The sequence below is a fragment of the Malaclemys terrapin genome, chromosome 1 (genome assembly GCF_027887155.1).
Source record: "Malaclemys terrapin pileata isolate rMalTer1 chromosome 1, rMalTer1.hap1, whole genome shotgun sequence".
NCBI lineage: Eukaryota > Metazoa > Chordata > Testudines > Emydidae > Malaclemys > Malaclemys terrapin.
The window spans coordinates 202,545,180-202,570,321 of NC_071505.1; the positions used below are offsets into that span (position 1 = coordinate 202,545,180).

At 41.4% G+C, this 25,142-nt stretch overlaps 1 protein-coding gene across 5 annotated transcripts in view; it reads left to right on the forward strand.

The window, feature by feature from the left end:
- The first annotated feature begins 634 nt into the window (after positions 1–634).
- Positions 635–25,142, forward strand: part of RPGR (retinitis pigmentosa GTPase regulator) — a 99,104-nt gene continuing 74,596 nt past the window's right edge. The window contains exons 1-6 of one of the 5 annotated variants that reach the window (XM_054005887.1): positions 635–724; positions 7,625–7,750; positions 12,431–12,523; positions 15,985–16,047; positions 20,353–20,511; positions 21,642–21,791. In XM_054005887.1, the coding sequence (XP_053861862.1) occupies positions 697–724; positions 7,625–7,750; positions 12,431–12,523; positions 15,985–16,047; positions 20,353–20,511; positions 21,642–21,791 (619 nt within the window). In that variant the 5' untranslated portion in view covers positions 635–696. Of the gene's footprint in view, positions 725–4,590; positions 4,629–7,145; positions 7,164–7,624; positions 7,751–9,377; positions 9,473–12,430; positions 12,524–15,984; positions 16,048–20,352; positions 20,512–21,641; positions 21,792–25,142 lie in introns of those variants that run through there. The other 4 variants (XM_054005888.1, XM_054005892.1, XM_054005890.1 and 1 more) reach the window with 4 other exon arrangements.

A 25,142-nucleotide genomic window follows, 5' to 3' on the forward strand; every position in this document is an offset into this window, starting at 1 on the left:
GCCTAGCCCATGTGAGTGTCCATGGCAATGTGTATATGTGTTACTGTGTCTGTGCCATCCCTGTTTCTGCACTTCCCCAGTGGTATGCCTGGGGCCATGCGCCAGGTCTCCGTGTACAGGGATGTTCTATGTGGGATTCTTTCCCAGTTGACAGCCTGAGAGCTTGTCTGGCGGGGGAGGCAGTGAAGAAGGATCAGCCCTGGCGTTATTCCCCTGCATGCATACAGCACAAGGGCAGGCCGCAGTCCCAGTTAAAGTGGAGCCTGGCTCCTAACTCCCCTGCGGGGTGACTGAGCCAGCCAGGGCTGCACCACCACAGCTCCGGGCCGGGGGCTGCTGTGTGCAGACAGGAGCCAGGCTTGGGCAGGTACGTGGCTGGGAGCCGGGGTTCACGGGCAGCCAAGACCTCGCCTTAGAGCCCAGCAGGGCAGAAAACCCTGCAGCCAACCAACCAACCAGCCCCGCCCCCATCCCCCGAGCCAGGGGCCGGGCCGGGCCTTATTGGAAAAACCCGGGAGGCCCGGGAGCCGCCCCGTGGTTGCTGCTGGGGCTGGTACAGCCCCCGCCCCGCCCCGAGCCCAGCGCCGGCCGGCAGGGGGCGCGCGCGGCTCCCCATGGCCGGGCCCCGCCTCCTGTTGCTAGTGGCAGGAGGTTTGTTTACTTCCGGGATGCCCCAGTGCCGGAGCCCAAGCCGCCATGGGGGAGGCGGAGGAGCCGGTGCCCGGTGAGTCTCCCGGGTCCCTGGGGACGGGGGTCGGCGGGCTGAGGGTGTCCCCCCGGCGGGGCAGGGGCGAGCTGCCCCCACCCCAGAAACACGGGCAGCCTCCGTGTGAACAAAGTGCCGGGGGGGGCAGCGAACTCGCCGTTCCCGGGCCCCGGATTTCCCTTGCGGGCGGGGCTGCTCTGTCCCGTGCCCGGCGTGGCGCGCCCCTCTCCCGCCCAGGTGCCTGCGCCGCTGGGCTTCAACGCCCTCCTCCTCCTCCACCCCGGCTTCCCGGGGCTGCGGTTTCTGAGTGTTTCAGCGGAAGGATCCTGACTCCCGTGCACGCGCTGCCCGGGGGCTGCGGAGCGGGTCCAACAATTACCGGTTCCCCCCCACCCGCCGGGGGGCTGCGGCGGGTGCGCCGGGGAGAGCCCGGCTCGGGCCCAGCTGTTCTCCCGCCCCGGGGCGTTCGGGGGTGGAACGTTGGTACATTTCTTTGGCCAACCTGCCGGCTGTTGTTAGAAGTTAGTGATACATCATTGATGAATGTTTGGTTTTTACCTTTTGCAATTTGGGCCATACATGTCCTCTTGAGCGCTAGTAAGAATTGCAGCTCCTATTATAGATAGTTTATTTGCATCCTAACTAGTGCTAGGTTTATCGGTTTTCATGCTACAGATCATAAGATAACTGCTGGTTGAGGTTACATGCAAGTGCCCCCGGTATCATAGTAGCACACAATTATATGGATTTAGTCTTCTAATGCTTTTTTATGAGATGCATCACACTCACCTCTACTGAAGAAAGGTATCAGCCCAGGTGTACCATTGGGCCTTCCCAGTATGGTGTTCCTTATGTAATTCCATATAAAGCTGTTTATTCTATGGGTTTTTTTTTCCAGGCAAATAAAATAGTGTCTGTTGCAGAGCAAATGCTGTCATGTATAAAGTGTGTTTAGAAAAGAAAATAATAATTTAGGCAAATAAAATATTGTCCCTGGAAACTAATAAAACATTTTATCCTGGCAATTTTCCAGCTGGTAAAGAATATGGCTTAGTCTATGACATTTTATAATAATGTCAATTGGACCTAAAATATCTGAGTATTCTTACTATGTATTAAGAACATAAGAATGGCCATACTGTGTCAGACCAATGGTCCATCTAGCCCAGTATTCTGTCTTCTGACAGTGGACAATGCCAGGTGCCACAGAGGGAATGAACAGAACAGGTAATCATCAATTGATCCGTCCCCGGTTGCACATTCCCAGCTTCTGGCAAACAGAGGCTAGGCACCCAGAGCATGGTTTTGCATTCCTGCCCATGCTGCCTATTAGCCATTGATGGACTTATTCTCCATGAACTCATCTAGTTATTTTTTGAACCCTGTTTTAGTATTACAAGCTGTATTGTTATCCTGGGGAATATTGTAAAGATATTTACTAAATTGCTAACTTTAGCATCGAATAAGTTTTCAAAGTATGTGTGTTTTATGATGTGATTACCTGATGCAGTGCAAATTGTGACTACCTCTGTCTTTTGTGTGTGTATTGAATTGAGAATACAGTAAAAGCTGTTTTATCTGACATATCACCAACCGGAAAGCTCTATAAACCGACATTTCTGATCTTTGTTGAAATTCCAGTTTATAGTCCAGTTGGTTTGGGGCCGGTAGGGGGTGGTTGGGGTGTGGGTGTGGAATGCGGGCTCTGGGAGGGAGTTTGGGTGTGGGAGGGGGCTCAGGGCAGCAGGTTGGGGCATGGAGAGGGTGCAGGATGCCAGATCTGGGGAGCGCTCACCTCAGGTGCTCCCTGCAAGTGGCGACCTGTCCTGGCTGCTCCTAGGCAGAGGCATGGCAGGTGGCTCTGTGCACTGCCCACGCCCCGAGTGCTAGCTCCGCAGCTCCCATGGACTGGGAACCACGGCCAGTGGGAGCTACGGGGGTGGCGCGTGCGGGCAGAGACAGCATGTGGAGCCGTCTGCTGTGCCTCCTTCTAGGAGCAGCCGGGACAGGTCACCACTTGCAGGGAGCAGCCTGAGATGAGTGTCCTCCTAGATCTGGCACTCTGCACCCTCTCCCGCATCCCAACCTGCTGTCCCAAGCCCCCTTCTGCACCCAAACTCCCTCCCAGAGCCTGCGCCCCGCACCCCCACTGCACCTAACTTCCTCCCTCTTAGTTAACCGGCATTTTTCACTTATTGGCACCTCCTGTTCCCCCAACATGCCGGAAAAAAAAAACCTTTTACACTCTCTCTATTTTCAGCCATAGGGCTCTTAACAGAACAAAATATGCTACTATTCAGCTTGGCAAACACCTCTACCCTGGTATTAATGTCAAGGGAATCACTCTAAGCCAGGCGTGGCCAACCTGTGGCTTCTAAGCCACATGTGGCTCTTCAGAAGTTAACATGTGGCTCCTTGTATAGGCACCGGCTCTGGGGCTGGAGCTACAGGCGCCAACTTTCCAATGTGCCGAGGGGTACTCACTGCTCAACCCTGGCTCTGCCACAGGCCCTGCCCCCACTCCACCCCTTCCCATCCCCTCTCCTGAGCCTGCCATGTCCTCGCTCCTCCCCCTCTCTCCCCCAGAGCCTCCTGCACCCCATGAAATGGCTGATCGGGAGGTGCCGGGAGGGAGGGGGAGGCGCTAATTGGCGGGCCTGCTGGTGGGTGGGAGGCGCTGGGAGCGGGAGGGCAGGGAGCTGATGTGGGGCTGCTGATGTATTACTGTGGCTCTTTGGCAATGTACATTGGTAAATTCTGGCTCCTTCTCAGGCTCAGTTGGCCATCCCTGCTCTAAGCATATCCAAATGACATGGAAATGGACACCTCTCTGTAGGGGGACCAAGGCAAAAATTAAGACCACACTTTTGGTTAATATTTATTAGTTCAAGAGTAGCATTGTGGATATAGTAAAAAAAGATACTTTTAATAGATTCCAAGGCCAAAGGGACCATTGTTTTCATCTCGTCTGACTTGTATAACACAGACACAGATATGTTCCTAGAGCATATCTTTTAGAAAAACATTTAATCTTGATTTAAAAATGGCAAGTGATGGAGAGTCCACCAGGACCCTTGGTGAATTGTTTCAATGGTTAATTACTCCCACTGTTAGGCAAATTCAGACTGGAATAAATTTAACTTCAGCTTCCAACCATTAATCATGTTAATCCCTCTCTCTGCTAGATTGAAGAGCCCATTATAAAATGTTTGTTCCCCAGGTAGATACTTATCGACTGTAATCAAATCACCCTTAGCCTTTTCTTTAAGTTAAACAGAACGAGCTCTTCGAGTCTATCACTATAAGGCATGATTTCTAATCCTTTAATCATTCTTGTGGTTCTTCTCAAAACCCTCTCCAGTTCATCAACATCCTTCTTGAATTGTGGGCACCAGAAAGGGACACGGTATTCCAGCACCAGTCAAACCAGTGCCAAATATAGAGGTAAAATAACCTCTCTGTTCCTATTCAAAATTCCCTTATTTATGCATTCCAAAATTGCATGAGTTGTTTTGGACACATCACCACCCTGAGAGCTCACATTCTGCTGGTTGTCCACCAGAACCCCCACATCTTTTTCAGAGTCATTGCTTCCCAGGATAGAGCCCCCCATTTGTACCTCTGGCATACATTCTTTGTTCCTGGGTATATACATTAGTTGTATTAAAATGCATATTGTTTGCTTGCCCCCAGTTGACCAAGCACTCCAGATTGCTCAGAATCAGTGACCTGTCCTCTTCATTATTTACCACCCAATTTTTGTGTCATCTGTATATTTACCAGTGATGATTTTATGGTTTCTTCCAGGTCATTGATACAAATGTTAAATAGCACAAGGCCAAGAACCGATCCCTGTGGGACCCCACTAGAAACACACCCAGTCTATGATGATTCCTCATTTACAATCACATTTTGAGACCTGGTAGTTAGCCATTTTTAATCCATTTAATGTGTCTTGTTAATTTTATAACATTCTATTTTTTTAATCAAAATTTCGTGTGGTACCAAGTCAAACACCTTACAGAAATCTGTCTGTTACACCAAAACTATTTTTATCAACCAAATTTGTAATCTCATAAAGAAAATCTAAAATTAGTCTGACAGGATCTATTTTCCATAAACCCATATTGATTTGCATTAAGTATGTTACCCTCCTTATTTCTTTATTAGAGACCTGTATCAGCCATTTCACTATCATGCCTGGGATTGATGTCATGTTGACAGACCTATAATTATTTGGGTAATCCCGTTTATGTTTTGAAAAACTGACATATTAGCTTTCTTCCAGTCTTCTGGAACTTCCCCAGAGCTCCAAGATGTATTAAAAATCAACATTAACTGCTCAGCGAGCTCCTCAGCCAACTCTTGGATGCAAGTTATCTAGACCTGCTGTTTTACAAAAGTCTGACTTTAGTAGGTTCTGTCTAACATCCTCCAGAGATACTAGTGGAATGGGAAGAGTGTTATCATGATACGATGAAACTATATCATCTGTTTTTTCCTCAAATACAGAACAGAAATATTTATTGAACACTTCTGCCTTTTTTGCGTTATTGATAATTCTACTATTTTCATCTTGTAATGGACCAATACCATTGTCTGAATTCTTTTTGTTCCTAATATATTTTAAAAAACTCCTCCTTATTAGCCTTAACTCTGCAGGCCATAGATTTCTCCTTGTGTACCTTTGCTTCCCTTATCAGTTTTATGCAGTTCCTAACTTCTGATTTATATTTATTACCATCAGCTTCCCAGTTCTTCCATTTGTTTTATACTGTAATTTTTTTTTATAGCTGTCTTCACTTCCTGTCTAAACCTGGTCATTTTTAAAATCAGTATGGCCTTCTTCCTCAATTGGTGGCTTTTTTGGGCTTCTCTTAAAGTGTTCTTAAATGATTCCCAATTATCATTCACATTTTTTTGATTAAATTCGTCCTCCCAATTGATTTGGCTCATAATTGTTTCCAACTTTGTGAAACTGGCCCTATTAAAGCACCAAGTATATATATTACTGGTCTGGACTTTATACTGTTGGAACATTATAATTGTGATCAAGTCATGATCACTTGTATCTAAGCTACTATTACTTTTTAGTTCTGTGATCAGTTCCTCTTTATTCTATTTAGACAAAGTCTAATAAAGAATTCCCCCATGTTGGGTGCAACAGTTTTTGAATTAGAAAATTGTCATCTATAATTAAGGCTAAGATTATGTCATGGAAGTCACGTATTCTGTGATATTTTCTGCTTCTGCCCCGGGGCAGTTGGGGCTAAAGATGTCAGCTGGCAGGGGCCCTGGAGCTCTGAGCCGCTATGGGTGATGGGGGGGCCCCTGCAGATCCCAGCCGCCGGGTGGACGGGACTCAGAGCTCCAATCTGCTGCGGGTAATGGGGCCCCTGGAGCTTTGAGCTGACAGCGGCGGTGGGTACTGGACCCCCTTCCCCATTTTTTCATTCTCCTGCACTAATGCTAATTTTCAGCAGAGAAAGCTATGAAAATCTCAAAGCTCTGTGGGCAGCAGATGCAGTTCTGGAATGTCTCCTGAACAAAATGATGTGTAAAATAAGCATATTCTTCCTAAGTACAGGGAAAACTTCTTTAAGAAGACTTTAAATGTTGAGCATTAGAAACTGAAGCTGAGAAACAAAGTTGGGAATTTTGGGGCGAAATAGCACAATAGAAAGAAATGCAGCATTACAATCATTTATTAATTTTCAATGTAACCAATATCTCTAGAACTATATGACAGTATTTTACAGGAATAGTCATGAACATTACTGTATGTATATGTGTGTATAGGCATGAGGCGCTGTGTAGTTTTGTATGTATAGGGCTTTCACCTTTCAAAACAATGAAAATTCTTTTTGCGGAAGAATGGTGTAATGGTTAAAGCACAGGACTCGCAGTTAGGAGATCTGAGTTCTGGTCCTGGTTCTGGCTTTGCCACAGTCTTCCTGCTTGATGTTGGGCAAATCCTTCAATTTAAATGTCCATTTCCCCACCTGTTCTATGAGGATAACGTATTTATTTCAAATTCAAAGGTAATGGTAAGAGCTTAATTCATAAATGTTTGTAATGCATTTTGAGATACTCTAATATGTTGCACTTTGAGAGTGCCTTCTGTTTATTTAAAAGGTTTAATAAAGCACACAATAAACTTGAGACTCTTTTTGCTCTTCGAAGTGGGAAGAATTGTGAGTGTTAGAAATAAAGATCTCCACGGTTGGACTTTTTTTTTTATTTTATTTTTTTTAAAGATCATAATTTTAAAATGGAAGTTGGTTTTGGCAGCTCTTGTTTTTTAAGGGCTGAGAATCTTGCTTTTAGGGGGCAATTTTTAGAGCAAATGTATCTTTTCAGATGAGTGAGGAAGAGTGGTCAGATTTGGAGCCTGTCTACCTTTTCAGTGTCTCTGTCTAATCCAATTTGGAAAACCTGTTTGAATTCAAGTGTAAACGTAAGTGAGTGGTGGTTTTTTTTTTTTTTTTTTTTTTTTTTTTTGGTCTCAACCTGCTTTCAGGATGAGCTTTTTGTGTTTTACTTTTTTGGGTCAATTTTTTCATTTTTTTTGAAGCCCTCTTACATGTGGCAATATTGCTGTATTTCTTAGAGGATAGTGGTAAAGGACAAAAGAACTTGGTTATATTCTTAATGCAAAATATTTCTACATCTGTATCTAATCTGTTAGCAAAACCCATGAGACTAGGAAGGAATGGAGGGAAGAAAATGTGATCCTAAAAATGGTAGCCTTGAGGAAGCTGACTGAGAGAAACCACCAGAGCTTGAAGAGAATTAAAGAAATATAAAAAGACAGTGGAAAATAAAAAGGATGCTTGGATTAATGGGAAGTGACTATTTTGGATAAATGAGGTATAACTAATTTGCACTAATACTGAAACTGTCTTATTTATGTTTTAGAATCAGGTGCCGTTTTCACATTTGGAAAAAGCAAATTTGCAGAAAATATTCCTAGCAAGTTCTGGTTTAAAAATGACAAGCCTTTGTATATGTCATGTGGAGATGAACATACTGCTATTGTTACAGGTTAGTATCAACACAGTTTAAGGAACATGTTTTGTAATACACGGCTTGTAAATGTATGGTTTAGTTTCACGTCTGTGGTAGTATTATAAAGAAACAATCCCCCTCCCCCCCCCCCTTTGAATGAGTGCCTTCATTCCCATTGAAGTCACTGGGAATTAAATTCTGAGCACTCTAAACAGGAGATGCCTGGTGCCCCACGTGAGTGAGTCTTTAGTGCAAAATGACAGCATTGGATCAAAATAACATAAGAATGGCCATACTGGGTCAGTCCAATGGTCCATCTAGCCTGATATCCTGAGCAGATGTTTTCAGAGAACTATCCACAGTGGCCCCAAGATCTCTTTCATGAGTGGTAACAACTGATTTATACCCCTTATTTTGTATGTATAGCTGGGGTTATGTTTTCCAATGTGCATTATTTTGCATTTATCAACATTGAATTTCATCTGCCATTTTGTTTCCCAGTCACCCGTTTAATGAGATCTCTTTGTAACTCTTTAGTCAATATTGGACTTAACTATCTTGAGTAATTTTGTATCCTCTGCAAACTTTGCCATCTCACTGTTTACCCCTTTTTCCAGATCAATTATGAATATGTTGAACAGCACAGGTCCCAGTATGTATCCTGGGGGACCAGCTGTTTATCTCGCTCTCCACCATGAAAACATACCATTTATTCCGACCCTTTGTTTCCTGACTTTTAACCAGTTACTGATCCGTGAGAGGACCTTCCCTGCAGCTATCAAAATGAATTTGATCAACTTGAAAAAGAACACTGAGACTGACAGTATCTAATAACTATTCTTAAATAGAGAAAGTTTATATAGTGGAAATAATCAGGACTTGAACTGAAAATGAACCTGGAGGGTTCTTATTTATTTGAGAAGCAATGCTGAATGCAAGTAGCCAGGGCCGGGTCCAAGGTTTTTGCCGCCCCAAGCAGCCCCCCACCCAAAAAAGTCGCGATCTGCAGCACTTCGGCAGGAGGTCCTTCGCTCCGAGCAGGAGTGAGGGACCCTCCGCCAAATTGCCGCCGAATAGCTGGACGTGCCGCCCCCCTCCGGAGTGGCCACCCCAAGCACCTGCTTGCTAAGCTGGTGTCTGGAGCCGGCCCTGCAACTAGCAAAGGTCAATAAGAATCCTCATCTGAAATTTAATATTCAAGATGGTATATGTCTAAAATTAAAAGTTATAAATTATGTGTGAATGGAAAATAGCCCTAAAAATCAATCCCAAAACATTTTAATAAATGCTACTACTGTACAGTAAATTACAACAACCACATAGAAAAAGTTTTGATGGAGCATAGTAAGCACACTTTTAATAAAAATCTCATTTTTGTTTCTCTGAAATGCTAGTAGCAGTAACCAATAAAGAATTAGAGTCCTGTTTGAACTAATGCAAAAGAGACTAGTTTAGTTGGTGATCCTGTCATTAAATATATTGGCAGTTCATCTCATATAAATGCCAGCATTAAAAAAATAGGAAATGGAATTTTGATACAGAAAGTTCATGATGTATTTTCAGAGTGGATTTTTATTCTGAGGTAGAATTCTCCCCATCTGCCACCCAAAGGGTAGGTCTATACTTACCTCCAGGTCCGGCGGTAAGCAATCGATCTTCTGGGATCGATCCTGGAAGTGCTCGCCGTCGACGCCGGTACTCCAGCTCGGCGAGAGGAGTACGCGGCATCGACGGGGGAGCCTGCCTGCTGGACCCGCGGTAAGTTCGAACTAAGGTACTTCGACTTCAGCTACGTTATTAACGTAGCTGAAGTTGTGTACCTTTGTTCGAAGTGGGGGGGGGGGGGGCGGTTAGTGTGGACCAGGCCTAAGACGTTTGAAATAGGTGTTTCCCCCTTGTTACTTCTGTATTACTTAAATGTTTGCTTGTTATATAGGTGTTTGAGGGTATCCGGTCTGTCCCCATGCTAGGCTGCTTATAGTTTGCATGTGGGGAAATTGGGATGTGTTAAAAACAAGTGTTTTAACAATGAAAATGCTTTTATGCCTTTATAACAGACTGCAAAATGTGTTGTAGTGAAAAACCAAAGTGTTTAGTGCACAGCAGGGTTTTTCCAGTCTAACTTCAGAGAAAGTGGTTCTGTGACTTAATTATACTTGACCAAAACTTCAAAGTATTTTTTCAGGTTGTGGAAGTTTTATTAAATAGTTTCTATTTCCCATTTAACATTCCTGATAAACTAAACTTTTATTTTTATTCTTCTCTAACTTTATTGGCAAGACATTACATTAGGAAAGAGTGGCCATTACCAAAAAACCAACCATTCCCAACAGTTGTTTTTGGGGTTGTGTGTTAAGAATTATGTAGGTTTTAAAACTGTACAATGATGTTAAAAATCTTTTAAAAACTAAATGTTTGTATTATAGAATAAGTGCTTTTGCTGTGGTATTTCAAAAATGAAAACTAACCGACTTATGCACTTTGAAATAGTCAGAGTTTCTGTAAACCCAAACTCAAAGCCTTCACTGGGGAACCAGATTGCTGAAGCACAAAACAGCTACAAGTTAGGTGGGTGAACATGCGGGTTCAGGCAGCTGAAAAGTCAGTTGACATGGCCATTCTCTGATGAACTCTCAGCTGTCAGAGCTTTATGAAGCTTGAGCAGGAGTGCACTCTGCTCCTCCTATTGGGAAGTACTGTGAATGAGTTGTGGAAGCACTGCCTTTTCCTCATCAGAGTGAACATCTTCTGGAGGGTAGGTCTACACAGTAGCTAGAAGGTGTGATTTGCAGCTCGGATAGACATTCACTAGCTCTGCTTGAGCCAGCATGCTAAAAATAGCACTGTGGCTGCGGTGGCAAGGGTAACAGCTTGGTCTAGCCACCTGATTAGTCCTCCCTGACCCCTGGATATGTACTCATGCAGCTAGCAAGAACCACTGTCGGTGCCATCAGAGCCACGTGCTATTCTAAGCATGCTAGTTCCAGCAGAACTTGTACATGTATGTCCTCTTGAGAGGACATACATGCTGTGTAAACATACCCTCCCAGCTGCTGTGTAGACATACCCTCGTATACAAGGACCTTTGCTAGAGCAGGTATTGTAATTTACACCTTGCTATGCCAACTTAGCTAAATTTGGTCCATGGTATTACACAAGATCATCATTAAAAAAAATAAATGGTATAAGTGCTGAGCAAACAGTCAAATGCAGCTGTTTGATCTTCATATGTGTCTGAAAAAGATGTTAGGTTTTTCAAATTGTTGATCTGCTACTCTTCTACCCTCAATCTCTGGATCTCCTGTGTGAAATCACTTGTGTATGTGTAATGACTGAGCCCATAGAGTTCATCAAAAACTCAGTATCTACTAATTTCTTGAAAAATGTGATTCTGGCATTCCTCCTTAGCTAAGTTTTGTAGTACAGCTTTTACATTGTAGGATTACAGAACTGTCTGAATGTATGAGGTTTTTCATGTGTCCTTTTGGTAAATATTTACATCCAGATGCTAAATCTAATTCACAGGAGAACACACTCTTCTGGGAACAAGGCATACGGCAGACACATCTTCAAGAAGAAAACCCACACAATATGTGGCCATATTTATAGAAGTTAAATACAGACAATGTTCTGCAGAAGTTTAAATTTGGAAAATCTGTCCCACAGGCCTAATTGTGCACATACATCTGTAGAAATCACAGGGAAAATTTTGACACGCACAGAAAACCAAACCCAAACAAAACAAACAACCCTCCATCCCCAAACAACCTCTTCCGGTGCTTTAATAGGGCCAAAATCTGGACATTGTATAAAATATACAAAATGCAGGCATGTAAATATGGAAGAAGTATATGCACCCTATTCTGACTTTCATCAGTCACTTGCACAGATAATTCTAGATAGGAAAATGAGTAATCGGGTTGTTAATGTGTCCATACTGTTGCTGTGTAAATAGATGCAGAGAGACCATGTTTCCTGATCCATAGGTCCTGTCCAGGAATACTTCTCCATTTTGTGTCATGGAGGTTCTGTGGAACAGCCTATCAATAGTGTATGTAGGGGAAGCCATAACTGGAATAAACAACTTCTGCCTTATGTGCCCTCTTCTGAGTGCAGGTTTTCTGGCAGATCTCTGTGTACAGTGCCCTGTTAAAAATTTGGCTGATATTACTGAAGAGATCTGCCAAAAAAAAAAAAAAAAAAAAAAAAAAAAATCATCAAAAGTGTAGAATATGGCCTCAAGAATGTATTCACAACTGCCAATTTGTCTCAATTGTTCACATCCTAAAAAGTGTCTGAGACTGTTTTGTTATGGATGACAAAGTAAACTGTTATGGATAACAAAGCAAACTGTTTTGTTATGGAGAAGGCTGTTTTTTTGGGGTTTTTTTTAAGCCATTCTCACTACTAACCGTGGCTGACCAACTACAGAGCAAGCCTGCGATGTTAATTTGTAGAAAAAATTCAATTCCATCCATGTGTATTGTAATTGACTATATTTTTGAAAATAGTCTGTTTGTTTAACACTATTTAATATTTAACTATTTCATTGTAAAATAAAGAATATTTAACTTCTCTCATTTTCCTTATAAAAAGCTTTAATAATTAATGTATTGTATGCCATGAGTTGATGGCTATCCTTAATTATGGTTTGCTCTAAAGTTGCTGTATATTCAAAGACTTTTATGCGTTCCCACTGATGTCTTTATTTTGCAGGAAATGGTAAACTTTACATGTTTGGCAGCAATAACTGGGGCCAGTTAGGACTAGGAACAAAGAATACTATCAACAAGCCAACTTGTGTAAAAGGTTTGTCTTATTTTCTTCTTTGGCTTTTTGATAGATGGCTTGAATGAAAAAGTGATTTATAGTATCAATTTCCAAATTAAATACAAGGTCCATATTTGATCTTCTGTCACCTCACAATTCTAGGTCTTGTGGAGTTTGAGGACTACTCAAGACTCACAGAATCCAATCTTTTTGGATACCCATTAAGAATTCCCATTCAGTGTCATCTCTGTTTCTGTCCAACTTCATTCCATATGCAGGGAAGTTATTGGACTGTTGATCTCTGAAGTGCTGTTTTGTGCTTAGACACCAAGAGAAAGTATCCTTATATGTATGCATTGTTGTTGTAGCCGTGTTGGTCCCAAGATATTAGAGGGACAAGACGAGTGAGATAATATTTTTCATGGGACCAACTTCTGTTGGTGAGAGAGGCAAGCTTTTGACCTTACACAGAGCTCTTCATCAGGTCTGAAGTTGGTCCAATAAAATATATTACCTCATCCACGTTGTATCTCTAATATCATTATGTGTAACCTTATGCCAATGCAACCCCTGGCAGAGAGACCGTCTCACTATCCGTCCTACTACTTTTTGAGCAAATATTAGAAATACCAGAAGGTGTTCCAAAAAAGCAGAGCCATTAATGGATTCACCCACATCCACTACACCCATCATTAATTAAAGAAGGAATGAAATAGTACAGATTATGGAATCTCCATTACAAACTCTTACAGTTTCTCCCAGCCAGCTCTACCTTTTCTAACAAATCAATAATTTTTTCCCCATCAAAAAATTTATTCTCTCAGTTCACCCCATTATTATCAGTACATCATTCTCAACCATCAAATGAATTAACTCCCTTCCTCTCTGTCATCAGATTTGTTCAGTTGCCCATCATCAAATACAAATTTATTCAGCCTGTTCAAACCCTTTTCATCAAGGAATCAATTAGTTCTGCCCCAAACATCTTTCCAGAGCCTTTCGCTGCTTCTGTCCTCTCCTTTTACCTGTTTTGGGCTGATGACAGAGGGGAGAGCAGGATCACTGGGATCTTCACCTCCTCGGTCAACAGCCATGTGAGGATACGCGGTTGATTCTTGCCTCCGCTACAATAGAGTGGGAGCTCTCCCTTTGCTTCTGCTCTCAGACTATGGCAGGCAATAGAGAGAGTGAGGAGATCCCAGAACAGAGCTCCTTCTTTCAGGAAGCGGGGAGGGCTGGGAGTAGGGCTGGACAGGACAGCTTTTTCACTCTCCTTGGTACTGGCCAGCTGTGGAAAGGACAGATGGTGACTCCAAGCTGGTGATAGTTGGCTGTGGAATGGGATGGCAGCAATTCCCTACTCAAGTCCTGCTTGGGGCCAAGCAGCAGTAGTAGCATGTTGCTGTTGCAATCCCTTCTTGGGCTTGCCCTGGAGCAGATGATCGTTGCGGGGCAGTGAGGGTAAACTCTATTAGTAATGCCAAAACTGCCAGCTATGTTATGCACCATGCATCTGATGAAGTGGGTTCTAGCTCTCAAAAGCTTATGCTCAAATAAATGTGTTAGTCTCTAAGGTGCCACAAGGACTCCTCGTTGTTTTAGCTATGTTACAGGCACTGTGTAGTAGGGCTGATATACTGTGAGGTGCCATACACCTGGTTGCCATGGGGATACTTCTGGCCTTACAGGCTATAGATGGCACACAGCAGAGGGAGGAGGTACATATGGGGAGAATGCAGGCTTCTCAAGAGCTAATTCAGATAATCGCCATACCTAAAAGAGGCAGAATGTAGGGTTCTCTGCATATGCTCTGTGATCCCACAGTACTTCCATTTTTTTCCAGGTGCAGCAGCAAGTAAAAGGGCTTGGAAGAGCATGGCGATTTCTGAGTACAGTAGAACCTCAGAGTTACGTGCACCTCGGGAATGGAGGTTGTTTGTAACTCTGAAATGTTCATAATTCTGAACAAAACATTATGATTGTTCTTTCAAAATTTTACAAGTGAACATTAACTTAATACAGCTTTGAAACTTTACTAGGCAGATGAAAATGCTGCTTTCCCTTTTTTATTAGTAGTTTACGTTGAACACAGTACTGTACTGTATTTGCATTATTTTTTTGGTCTCTGCTGCTGCCTGATTGTGTACTCCCAGTTCAAAATGAGGTTGTGTGGTTGACTGGTCAGTTTGTAACTCTGGTGTTTGTAACTCTGAGGTTCTACTGTATGGTGTTGGTGGGTGTTGGGCAGGATGGAAAAGGGGTCAGAACAGGGAGGATTTGTGTTTGTGTGGGACAGTTCTAAGCCTGGGTGGCTGGTGGGAGAGGGTTCCGAGTTGAGGGGGTAAGTCTGAGCTGTGGAGTGACTGGGTAGAAAGTGGAAGGGCTGTCAGTCTGGCAGGACGGGGATGTTTTGGAGCTGGTGGAGGTTGGTTTGTGGGGAGCTTGAGAAGGGTCTGAAAAAGGAGGGAGATGCCCTAGGTTGGCAGCATTGAGGGCTGGTGGAAATCAAATCAGTTTGTGAATGAGTATGGGTGTATTGCTAGTGGGTGTGTGGATGTGGTAGAGAGAAACAGTAAGAAGGATAGTAGGGTAAGTGATAAATAGATTGTAGGGACAGAAATTGGGAAGTAGAAAGAAGGTGAGAGGTCACATGGGGATAAATATTTTTCTCTCTTTCTGAAATGGGGAGGAGTTACTAAAGGAGAGTGGATGCCCCTTTTTCTTTCCTCTTTTCTACCAAAACACTTCCCCATGACAAGCCCCTTCCCCCACACAGGGTCCAGTTTTTCACTTCAAAAGCACTAGGGAGGGATAGAGGAGGAATGCGGGTGTGCGCACGTAGATGGTGGTGGGTGTAGAGGGAGGTAGCTACCTGAAGCCACACTGCTTATTCTGGGCTGTAGCCCACAGTATGCTTGCTACTAACAGTTGGTGATTACACTGATTAATGTGACCAGTTGAGAGGGTGATGTAGAACGTGACAGCCAGGGGGAGAGAAGAACAATAGAGAATTAATATGTGGGGGTGAAAAGGTAGGGTAGTAGGAGGCAACAGAATTGGATGATTATAAGGACACAAAATGGCAGGAGAAGGAAAATAGTGGGTTAGTAACATCATTTAAGTACTGAAAATTGGAGCAAGTGCCACCCATATCGTCACCAGTTCAACTTACTGCAGTCTACTGAGGGTTACCTTACCATGGTAAGATGTGGTATCTGATTGACTGTGGTATATTAACGCTCATGCAGCTAATATGAATGACAGCTACAAACATTTGGGGAATCTTTCTATTTTTGTTTACCCAGGGGTGATTTTGATTGACACATTCTTATGAAATAAAGAGAAATGTTAGGTTAGAGTGTTCAGTTTGTATTGTAACTTTACCTCCTGTTGGTAAAAATATGAAAAGAGCAGATGGCTATATGCAGATTGCAAAGTGTTGTTTAATAAATGTAACTATTAACTTGTTTGTAAACTCATTCTTTGACTTTAATTCATAGCTTTAAAACCAGAAAAAGTTAAACTTGCTGCTTGCGGGAGAAACCACACTTTAGTTTACACAGGTATGTAATCTACATTATTTACATACTAGGGAAATATTTAAGGCAAAATTCTGCCCTTGGTTTCATGCATAGTTCTAATTCTATAATGGGAGCCCCCTATGAGCATCTAGGGGGAAAATGTGGCAGTGAAAATTCAACCACTTGTCATGCATTCTGTGCTCTGAATTCCTGAAATAGCTTTTCCATGCCATGGTGTTTATATAGGAATTGTATATAGGAATTTGCAAACAATAGCCAGCTTGAAGAATTTCCTCCTGCCCGATTTTGATGATGAGGGTAACACTTTTGTATAACTTCAGAAAAGGTCTGGATATACAGCACATAACCTTTAGAACCCTCTTCTAGTCTTCCTAAAAGGCAATATGCTCTGTCTCCCAGTCTTGGGTTTGAGAAATTGGTTTGCTAAGCTTTAGAAGTTGGCACTTTCATTTTACAGAGATAATATGCAAGGATTGATATGTTTTTAAAATTTGTAGAAAGGAACTACCCTCTATATGGCACCAATCTTTGGAGCCTACAGTGATATGAAGAGAGTGGTTGATTTACTAAGGTTTTAATACATGTGTGAACTCAGGCTATAGTAAATTATTCTTACAATATAACAGAACACTTTAATAAGGATTGACTATATCAAATTGAACAAAGTACAGATTTACAACTTGAAACAGGTATTGTGGCTGGATAATTTTTATGACCACCATTAACATTTGTCGTTATGCACGTTAAAATAACATTAAGGGTAATTAAAATTCATGCTTCAGGCACAAGCTAATTAACCCTGGGTTAAGAAAGAAATTCTTTCCCCTACCCTTTTTATGGTGGTGTACACCTGGAAGCATCTATTTATCTATCTTGGGTACTTATATGGTCCCATCACCATAGTATCAGAGTACCTCACAAACTTTAATGTACTTATCTATCACAACACCCCTGTGAGATAGGGAAGTGCTGTTATCTCTGTTTGACATCTGGGGAATTGAGACACTGAGAGGCTAAGTGACTTGCCCAAGGTGTCACAGGAAGTTGTGGTAGAGCAGGGAATTGAACCTATGCCTCAAGTCCTAGCCTAGTGCCCTAACCACTAGACCATCCTCCCTCTTCTGGAGCTTCTTTGCCTTCTTCTGAAGTATAAGGTGCTGTTGATGTCCAGTGGGAAGATACTGAACTAGATGGACCATTGGTTCAGACTGGTATGACAGATCCTATATACTATAACTGTTTTGAGATGTATTTGAAAGAAATGAGAACTGTAATCTAAAACCTTTTTGTTACAATTGTCATTTGCTAAAGTGTTAGAACATGTACAGTAATAGTGTACATGAGATTTTGTTTTTTTTGAAATTTTACAATATAGAAAAAATTCGCAACACTAGAAGTACGATACATACTGTAGCTACAATGACTATAGTAATTGATTAAAAGTGCAGTGTACGAGCTAAGTATTATTAAAGCAAGGATATATGTATACAGTATTTTTTCCAAGGTAGTGGTGTAATGAGAGATGGAACCTTTTACCTCTAGGTTACCTCCCCACTTCCTTCAGACCCACCTTCAAGATTCTCTTCTGCTGTGATGCTTACCAGAAATCAGCCAGATTGGCTAAGTCAGAAACAAAATCAATGGGACTTGTGTTCCTAAGACACTTGGGTGCTTTTGAAAATCCCACGTATGTGTACCTAAATATGGGTTTAGGAACCTAACATTAGAGTCCAGATTTTTAAGAATTTTGATCTCTGAATGCATAACAATTCATAATAACAAAAGAAAAAGCTTCGCAAATCCCATCACCTATTACTTTTAAATGATTCAGATCCAGGGTAAAGCGATTAAAGAAAACACTTATTTAAAAAATAATAATAAATTGGATAGAATATTTGTACAACTAATTTGAAGAATTGTGCTATTGTAACTTTACATTAACATTTATAATGAACTAAATTAAGCTTTTTAAACAAAATACCACTACTAGTGGGCTCTCATTTGAATTTTCAAAACTGCTATACACACACACAAAAAAACCCTGACAAAAATTTGAAAAGGCTTTGATCCTGCAAATCCTTAAGTGGGTATATTACTTTGCTTTATGAATGGTCCCACTGACTTCAGTTGGACTACTCATATACTTAAAGTTAAGCACAGGCATAAACGTTGCAACATCAGGGGCTAAAACTGTATTTTTAATAACTTGTCTTAGTGGCATAAAATCTTTGTCACTTCAAGACAAAATTGCTACATTGTTAACCCTGGCACAAGTTATTTAGTCTTTCAGTACATTACCGGTGTTATTGTGAACTGTTATGTGCACAGAGATCAAAATTCTTAAAGTAGGAACCTAGTATTACATGTAGGCACACATGTGTGGGATTTTCTAAAGCACCGAAGTGCCTTAGGAGCTCAAGTCATGTTGACTTCAAACAGCAAACCCCGATGGATGAGTACAGCCTGGTAAAACATTTCAGCTGTCTTGTCTTGAGGAGGTTCAACATATTGGAAGAGGGTGTCTGGAAATATAGCCTGGGCTATCTGCTTGTCGATTCTGTGGTGTTCTTCCACTAAAAGTGTTAGTGAGGCCCTGGGCTAAACTCTTTCATCACAGATAAGCATTTTAAATATTAAACTCTTTAGTAGAAGAAATATAAAATCTGAAATTATTTTAATTAGGAAGCTAAAGAAACAAGTACAAAACATCAGCTTTGCCAATTTAAAACTAGATTGAGGAAAAAAAAATACAGAGCTAGCAACAAATAAATAAAAATCTGATTGAAATAATAGTACCTAGGTCTTATAGCCCTTTTCATCAGTAGATGTCAAAGCACTTTAGAAGGTCAGTGTTTAAAAAAAAATTAAGAATGATTTAACTAAAAATATTTTTAAATTAAGATATTATTTTTATCCACCCTGTTCAAAACCATCAAGCTATGTACATAACTAATTAGGTGATTTTAATATTGTTACCCTGGCCATGCCTCCCCATTTGCCTCCAGTTTTCTCACACTTGCTTATTATGTTTTGTCTTAAAGTAGCTTGTAAACTATTGAGGCAAAGACGGTGTCTTTCTATGTGTGCACATAGTACCTACTACAATGGGCCCCCAAGACTGGAGTGTTTTGTTATCACAACGTAAATTAATAAGAAACCAGTCATACAACTTAATTCATTAACTAAATAGCATATATTTTGATAGCATATATTTCCCCAGTTATTTGTAAATGCACTGACCAGTAGTCCATGGCTGTATACCAAGTGATATGTTAAACATCTTTGTAATGCTGCTCCTATATACAAACATAATTTTATTACATTTTAAAATCCAATAAAAATTGCTTAGGTGAAGTTCAGCTGTAAGTAGAGTCCAACATAAAGCCTGTGCACCACTTAAGCCCTTGAAATAGAGTTTATCTGGGACTTAAGGGTGGCAAAGGTCTTGAATAGCTCTCTGCATAAAGCTGAATTTTACCTGTAGTGATTCGTAGTCTTCAGAGGAACTTGGCCCTCTGCAAAATTAGGGTAAAAAAATGTATCTTGTATTACTCAATTGGAATATTCCTTGGGATTCTTGTGTAACACCTGAGTTACTTTCATATACTTTGTAACATCTGAGTTTTTCAGTTTTTTTCAGAGCAGATTAGATTCTCCTGATATCCTTACTGTGTTTTACATTTTTAATGTAGTGTGTCTTGAGTGAGAACTAAATTATAAATCTTTTTTTTTAACCTTTATGTACAAGCAACAGTCCAACTGGAAAATGTAAAACTCTTTTTATGTACATATGTGATAGAGAAACAAAATCTGATGTACCAGAATTGAAGAAAACAATCAAAAGTGGCAAACTTCACCCTAATTTTATGTAGTTACCAAAAGGCTCTTTTTTTTTAGTTTTCCATTCATCTATAAGTTGCCTTTGGTAACCTGGACTTTCCAGCTATTACTCAGTCTGCAGACATTTTTAAGTCAAGGCTCTTCCAAAGTGATTTTATGTCTCTTGAGCTTTAAAAGAACTACAGAGTATGTAGAGTTCCTTCACTTTTGACATCTCTCCCCAAGCTGAGGGAAAACCCAGCCTTCTCTAGATGCATGTGTATCCTAAAATGGAAAGGAAGACTGTTAGAACTTCCCCGTCCAAAAGTGCCCAGGAAAGCTTCCTCGGGACATACAGCAGCAACTCATAATATCAGTGTTAAAATATTTTAGGACAGCTTAGCACAGCTTTTTTTGCAATACTTTTTCTGTAGGAAGAAATGGAGCTCAAACTTTCTGATTTGCTGTCACTTACTCTACATATTACATGTGCTTTTCTATGTGCAGAACGAGGACATGTATATGCTGCTGGAGGTAACAGTGAAGGGCAGTTGGGATTAGGTGACACAGAGGAAAGAAGCACGTTTCATCTAATTAGTTTTTTTACCAACCAGTACAAGATCAAACAGCTGGCAGCTGGATCTTACACATCAGCAGCACTAACCGGTGAGAGCAACAGCTAATAACAAATGCCTATACCGTGAAAAGGTAAAAAAACATGTTAACAACATCGTTTATCCTTTGACAGCCCCATTGACCCTGACAGAAGCCTTACACCATGATCATTTGCTTTTCAAAAGCAGTAATTAGCAGTGGAGACTTGATAAGTCTGTGTGGTAGTAGAAAGGCTTTCAGCGATCTGATGCTAGGCCCCTTTTCTCCCTTTGCAATCTCATTCATATCTCTTTCACAAATCCTACCTTATAGCAGCCAGTAAGAGGTGTGCTAGGCTATTTTCCTTTCTACCAATGGCTAAGGCTCTCCTCGGGTTTGCGAAGCGGCCCTGTGCAGTTTTAGTTCCAAATACTGCCCACCCTGCAGCTAGAGAGGTTTTATGCAGAGCTAGCTTCCCACAACTTGGCATTGCTGTACAGAGAAGGCTGGATGGTGGCTGAAGATTATTGTATCGTTCCTTTGCCTCAGCCACTCCTTATTGCTGACATGGGTCTCTGTGCAGATGAGACTGTGTCTGAGACAAATAGGAGAACAGCTACTCTAGTCAGTATGAGGGAGACCGAATGAAGTTGGGGTGAGTGGGAGAGGGATAGGAGAAGAAGAGAGTCAGTGGGGTGAGTGGAAAAGCTGGGATAGAGAATCAATTTGGAGGAAGGAGAAATGGGAATCCTATTGAGGAAGCAAGTGGAGACATGCCATCCTGAAGTTACTAATAGGATAGGAATAAGCCTAACATCCATAACATTCCCCAGAATGTGTACACAGACCACCAGCAACTTGGGAGTCTGACATCCTCCAGTCGTATTGCTTACTGGAGAAACATGTCTGGAAATAAATGTTAAATGTTGCCATCTCTGGTCTTATACTACCTGGTCACTAAATATTCCATGGTACATTTCAGAAGATTGTGAGGGATGGGATGCCATGGTATCCCTGGCCCCATGCTTTGCTGTGTTTGGCGTGCCGGTTGATAGCTGTCCTCATCCTTCAGCAATGGCTATGTTTTAGCAGTGTCATATAGAGTGTGTGAACTGCCTCTGGATGGAAGCCACAAGTAAATGTAAATATTATTGTTAGCCCAGCTTTGGTTTTAAATCTGACTTTCTGCCATTTTATTTTAGAGGATGGACAGCTTTTCGTGTGGGGTGACAATTCTGAAGGTCAGATTGGCCTGGCTGGTGAAGCCAGTGTGTGTGTACCTTGGCAAGTGGATGTTGGAAAGCCTGTTTCCTGGGTCTCCTGTGGATATTACCATTCTGCTTTGGTAACAAGTAAGATGATATACTGTGTAATAGAGCTAACTAAACCAATGGGCCTCAAATTGTGGTCCTTATTTTCATCTGCTTAATTGCATTAAAAATAGCTAACGACACATTAAATACTTCCCTAATGATATATGCCATGGGTACATTATATGATCACAAATACAAAGGGAAATGGTCTGTACACTTCTGAATTAGAGGTAAGTCTTGCAGGAACAATCTCTCTAAAATTTGCTCCATGCTATGAAATGATTTGGGAAACTGATGTATTCTGTTCATGATTCTTTATTGTAACTGAATTAATACTATAATGGGAAAACAAATTACAATGAGGGTTAGTGTGTGGACAGTGTTATGGAAAAGGGCATAATACTGAATGAATGTCTTATCACACGGATTTTATTTTAGTGAGACATATGACAAATACCTTAGAATCATAGAATATCAGGGTTGGAAGGGACCTCAGGAGGTCATTTGTCCAACCCCCTGTTCAAAGCAGGATCAATCCCCAGACAGATTTTTGCCCCAGATCCCTATATGGCCCCCTCAAGGATTGAACTCACAACCCTGGGTTTAGCAGGCCAATGCTCAAACCACTGAGCTATCCCCTTAGGTGAATTCGATTTCTATTTTGTTCAATAATCCAGCATCTCTGAGACTATTCATATTTGCTCATGTGTATTGACCCTCTTCTCTTCTGCCTTTCCCTCCCTTCTCCAAAAAATGCAAATCTCGAATGGGCACCTATCACATTTTTCAGGAAAATGCATCTTTCCTGCTAATTCGATGCCTTAATTGTCAAGGTTTGATGCTATAAATTTGAATTTCTGGGGCAAACTGAACATATGCTGTATAAAGTAGAAATGTCTTCAGGGAATGAGTGCTATGTATGGCTGTTTACAGCTGTACAATAAAAAAAAAAGTTAATATTTTTAGAAAGCATGCTGAAAATAGACATCTGGAATTTTGTCAAAGCAGCATCAAAAGATTTAACAGGGAGCATAGTGTATCAAAAGCAATAATCCACCCATGAAAACACATAAGCTTGCAGAGAATTATGAAGATATGTGCAGCTCAAAGGAGGCAAAGAAGGGAGGAATCTGCAAAGACTGTTAAGATTTGTGTTTCCTTCAGGGAAATAATGACAGTTAATATACAGATAATTTTTACTGTGCAGGATTTGGGCTAGGAGGCACTCTGACATTTGTATAGCTCATTTCCCCTCTCCTCTCCCCTCCCCAAAATCACATTGCCTGATTTGATTGAATTAAAGTGAAAATGATATTAAAGGCATGGACAACTATTTATTCTCATCATATGTGTGGACCCCAAATAATACAAAGTCTTTAATCTTATCTCAGTCCCAATAGAGTACTAAAGACTTCAATAGATCATTAATTTTGGATTACAGACCTTTTAACAGGCATCCAGAAACTACATCTGGTGCTTTACTCAACCTGCTTGATAAATGACAGATTTCTACAGATAACATCTGTGTGGATCCCTGAGAGTATGCCACAAACAGAATGAAAGCATTCAGTGACTATAAAGTATATGTAGTAGGGTGATTTGCCTATAGTATGCAACTTTGTATTAATGATGCTTTCTTAAAATAAATAAGTTAAATGCTTATGATTGACCAAGAAGTTTAGCAGCCATTAAATATTCTTCAGCTTCCAAGCACCACAATCTACAAACAGATGTGTATGTCAAAACCCCCCAGCTCTTCCAGGGCATAGCGAGAAGGTAGTATACTAAATACTTGATGAACCAAATGGTTTTTGATAGCTTACTATGATATGGAGCCAAAAATTGAGTTGCTAATTTGGCCACAGTAGAATTTAGTAGAACTATAATCCAAATTTTTTAGCCCTGTGACAATTTAACCCAGGGGAGAGGTTTGAGAGATACTTGCACATATTTAATAGTCCTAGCTGTCAGACTTGATAGACTTTCTCAGCATGGCAGTACTAGATCAAGGTGTTGGACCCATGGAAAAATATTTAATTTTTTTTTTTTTTTTTTTTGGTAAGTGTTTTAGCAGTCAGATATCTGAAGAGGGATATAGTGTATCTGGTGTCAAAGAAGGTTCATGTTAACTTAATGGATTAAATTCTACCATGTGGGTAAGTGGGGCCCTACTGAAGCCAAGAAGAGCTTTGTGCACATTTGTGAGAGCAGAATATGGCCAAAAGTGTATAATAATAAATCTTTTGAGCTTTGGTCTAGCCACTACCACTGATAGGTCTTCTCCATATGCAGATCAGGCAGAAAGATGGCCAGTTACTTTCTTGGTAGTCTTTGGATCATTGGCTGCTCTCCTTTTCTCCCACTCTCAATTTTTTCTCTTGTTTCACTGAGGAGAAGCAGCAAAGATGGCTTTTGGCTTTTAGTCCTATTTGGACTTTTTCTGTAGTGTGTTTGCCGGCTTTTCTTTTTCTTTCTTTCTGCCCTTTCAGCGGTAGGACTAAAATTTATGTATATTTTTGTGATTACACTGTTCAGGGTCATATCTATTGGGTTCTCTTGCCAAATCTATAACCAAGGAGGTGCTTCTGGGAATAGATGTAAGACATGGCTTACCTCTGCAATGCAGATACCCCCTCTGCACAAGAATGGGCTGAGGGGAATGGTGTGCCTGGCCACTACTCTGGTCCCACATGCAGAAATGGATCCTCTATGTCAAAGGAGAATTTGAATGATGTTTTGGATTAGAACTCCCCTTGTGCTTTTCCCTTGCCAGAAGCAGGTAAGATAGACTTTCAAGCCCCCACGATGGCATCCTTGCTAAATGATTCTTTGATTGACATAGGTAGAAACCTTTGGAGAAGCCCCTCTAAAGAGTGCTTTGCAGGTTCCCATGGGTCCCTTTCATGTGTGTTCCTTATTTTCATGGAACTGTTTTCAGCCAAGCTTGGAAGCCGGCACTTCACCAAGCTCCTTCATAGACCTCTGCTGTGTGAGAGGTGCTATTATTTGATCCAGAGGTACAGCCTTCAGAATCACTTAGGAAAGGAACGTTCAAGTCATGTCACATATCCCGTAAAGTTGTGCCAATAGTGGAAGTAGAAGTGGAGACTGTGCTCTCTTCTCGAATGATTCCAAAAAGGAAAAGAGTATTCTTAACTGCAAATGATACAGGAGATAAATTCCTGAAGGGAGTCCCCAGGTACATCCCTGGCTAGGTCCATGAGCACTATGTTGGCTACAGAAATGTAGGAAGCCTGACTGTTATTGCTCTCTTTCCCTGTCCCTGCCCCATGAATGTCTCTGTAGCAGCATGCACCAAATCTTTCTCTGTTCCATTAGGGCCACTAACTTCCCAAAAGTCCCCTCCCCCCCCCAGTTATTATCCAAATG